Source organism: Babylonia areolata, chromosome 3, assembly GCF_041734735.1.
Source record: "Babylonia areolata isolate BAREFJ2019XMU chromosome 3, ASM4173473v1, whole genome shotgun sequence".
NCBI lineage: Eukaryota > Metazoa > Mollusca > Gastropoda > Neogastropoda > Buccinidae > Babylonia > Babylonia areolata.
The window spans coordinates 11,820,640-11,822,983 of NC_134878.1; the positions used below are offsets into that span (position 1 = coordinate 11,820,640).

Sequence of the window (2,344 nt, forward strand, 5' to 3'; positions counted from 1 at the left end):
AGAGAGAGCACCCTCTCTCAGCAGTGACCCAGATGGGGGAAAGAATGAACGGAAGAGCTTGACAGGAAAACAAATATACTTGCAGGCAGAGAAAAAAAGTGGGATAAAAAAAAGGGGGTATGGCGCTGTACCTATAGAGAGAACAGCCCGAATTTCACACAGGGAAATCAGTTGTGAGAAAGAGTAATACAATACAATACAATGCAATACAATACAATACAATACAATACAATACAATACAATACAACAGGGCGCGTAAAATGGTCCACACTCAAATCAATACAATACAATACAACAGGGCGCGTAAAATGGTCCACACTCGGGTCAGTACAATACAATACAATGCAATACAATAGGGTGCGTAAAATGGTCCACACTCAAATCAATACAATACAATACAATACAACAGGGCGCGTAAAATGGTCCACACTCGGGTCAGTACAATACAATACAATACAATGCAATGCAATACAATACAATGCATCACAATAGGGTGCGTAAAATGGTCCACACTCAAATCAATACAATACAATACAATACAATACAATACAATACAGTACAATACAATATAATACAATACAATGCAATACAATAGGGTGCGTAAAAATTAATAGTCCACACTCAAGTCAATACAATACAATACAATACAATACAATACAATAGGGTGCGTAAAATGGTCCACTCTCAGGTCAATACAATACAATGCAATACAACACAATACAATACAACAGGATACGTAAAATGGTCCACACTCAGGTCACGTGTTTACAGCGCTACCCACCTCCCTCCTCCCCCCCTCCTCCACCACACACTTAAACAATAACATTGACAGGGTCTGCACTGATAAGCCACCGGTAAAATGCAATGGTGGTGTTTGTTCGGTTGGTTGGTTAGTTGGTTGGTTGGTGGCTTCTGTTGCTGCTGCTGCTGTTGTCTGTTGCTGTTTCATCTCTCGTCTGATTAGAACAAGCAAACAGTTATCGTCTCTATCATGAAGTAAAGAATGTCAGTTAGAACACCCTCCTGCAAAGACAGAATGATCATTCATTATTTAGAACAGAACCCCACACTTGTCCTTTCTTGCTCCAGATGCCGAGGACGCAGTGTCGTGCAGTCACTCACGGAGCCACGACCTGTACATCAACTCCATCCAGCGTTGTTCCTTCCCTTCCACGCCCTGCGACACATACCAGCGTTTTCAGGCCGGCCAGTGCCAGACCTGCGCCACACCCGGGGATTGCGTGTCCATGGGTTACCACGCCGCAGACTCCAAGCCTCTGCCCAGAGGGAAATACTTCCTGTCCACCGCCGGTTCAGCTCCTTACTGCTGAAAGACTTAGGGGTGGATTTGGAGGGAATGTAAGTAAAGTTCCGGTTAGACTTGTTTCGGGTTTTGACATCAAGTCATTGTTTTATACAATGGCTATCTTCCCGTAGAGCAAGAGAATTTTGCCGGTTGAAATTGTTTCGGGTTTGGACATCAAGTCATTGTTTTATACAATGGCTATCTTCCCGTAGAGCAAGAGAATTTTGCCGGTTGAAATTGTTTCGGGTTTGGACATCAAGTCATTTTTTATATATATATATATATATACAATGGCTATCTTCACTTAGAGCAAGAGACTTTTGCCGGTTAGATTTGTTTCGGGTTTTGACATCAAGTCATTGTTTTATACAATGGCTATCTTCACTTAGAGCAAGAGAATTTTGCCGGTTGAACTTGTTTCGGGTTTGGACATCAAGTCATTTTTTTTTTTTTATTACAATGGCTGTCTTCACTTAGGTAAGAGACTTTTTGCCAAACAGAACATAGAAAATCATTCAGATATTTTTTTCTTTTTAAAATAAAGAATCCCTTGCGAGCGTTCTTCAAACGGAATGATGGGTGTCTGTTCTCAGCAGTTTACTTGTAAGTCGTTCCTTTCATGCCATTTCTCAGCATTTGGAAAGGTGAAGAAGCTCCATGCTGTGTCTTTCTCTGTGTGACGAGTCCCTCAAGGTTCAAAGGTTTATACTGGAGTGCAGGGCCTGGTGTGATACCATGCATGAATAGTTCACAGCTGACACTGTCAAGACACTTTGTGACCAATTTTCATTTTCTTGAATCTGATATTAGTTCTTTTAACCAAAATCGAATTACGATGTGGATTGAGTTAAACTTGTTTTTACGCGGATCTTCTTTCCTTCTTCTTTTTTTTCCTAGTCCCATGCTGTTTAGATTAACCCTTTCACCGCCAAGTTCGCATTTATGCACAGGCGTGGTAGAGGACCCATGTCGCTGAAAGGTGACCATTCATTGGTCTGTTATCCATGAACCTACTGTTCTTAATGTTCAGTGGTAGGA

At 41.5% G+C, this 2,344-nt stretch overlaps 1 protein-coding gene across 1 annotated transcript in view; it reads left to right on the top strand.

Moving 5' to 3' along the window:
- LOC143280242 (inactive pancreatic lipase-related protein 1-like) overlaps positions 1–1,331 on the top strand; it is a 5,440-nt gene extending 4,109 nt beyond the window's left edge. The window contains exon 5 of the mRNA XM_076584875.1: positions 1,090–1,331. Coding sequence (XP_076440990.1) covers positions 1,090–1,331 — 242 coding nt within the window. The remainder of the gene's footprint in view (positions 1–1,089) is intronic.
- Positions 1,332–2,344: the final 1,013 nt, after the last annotated feature.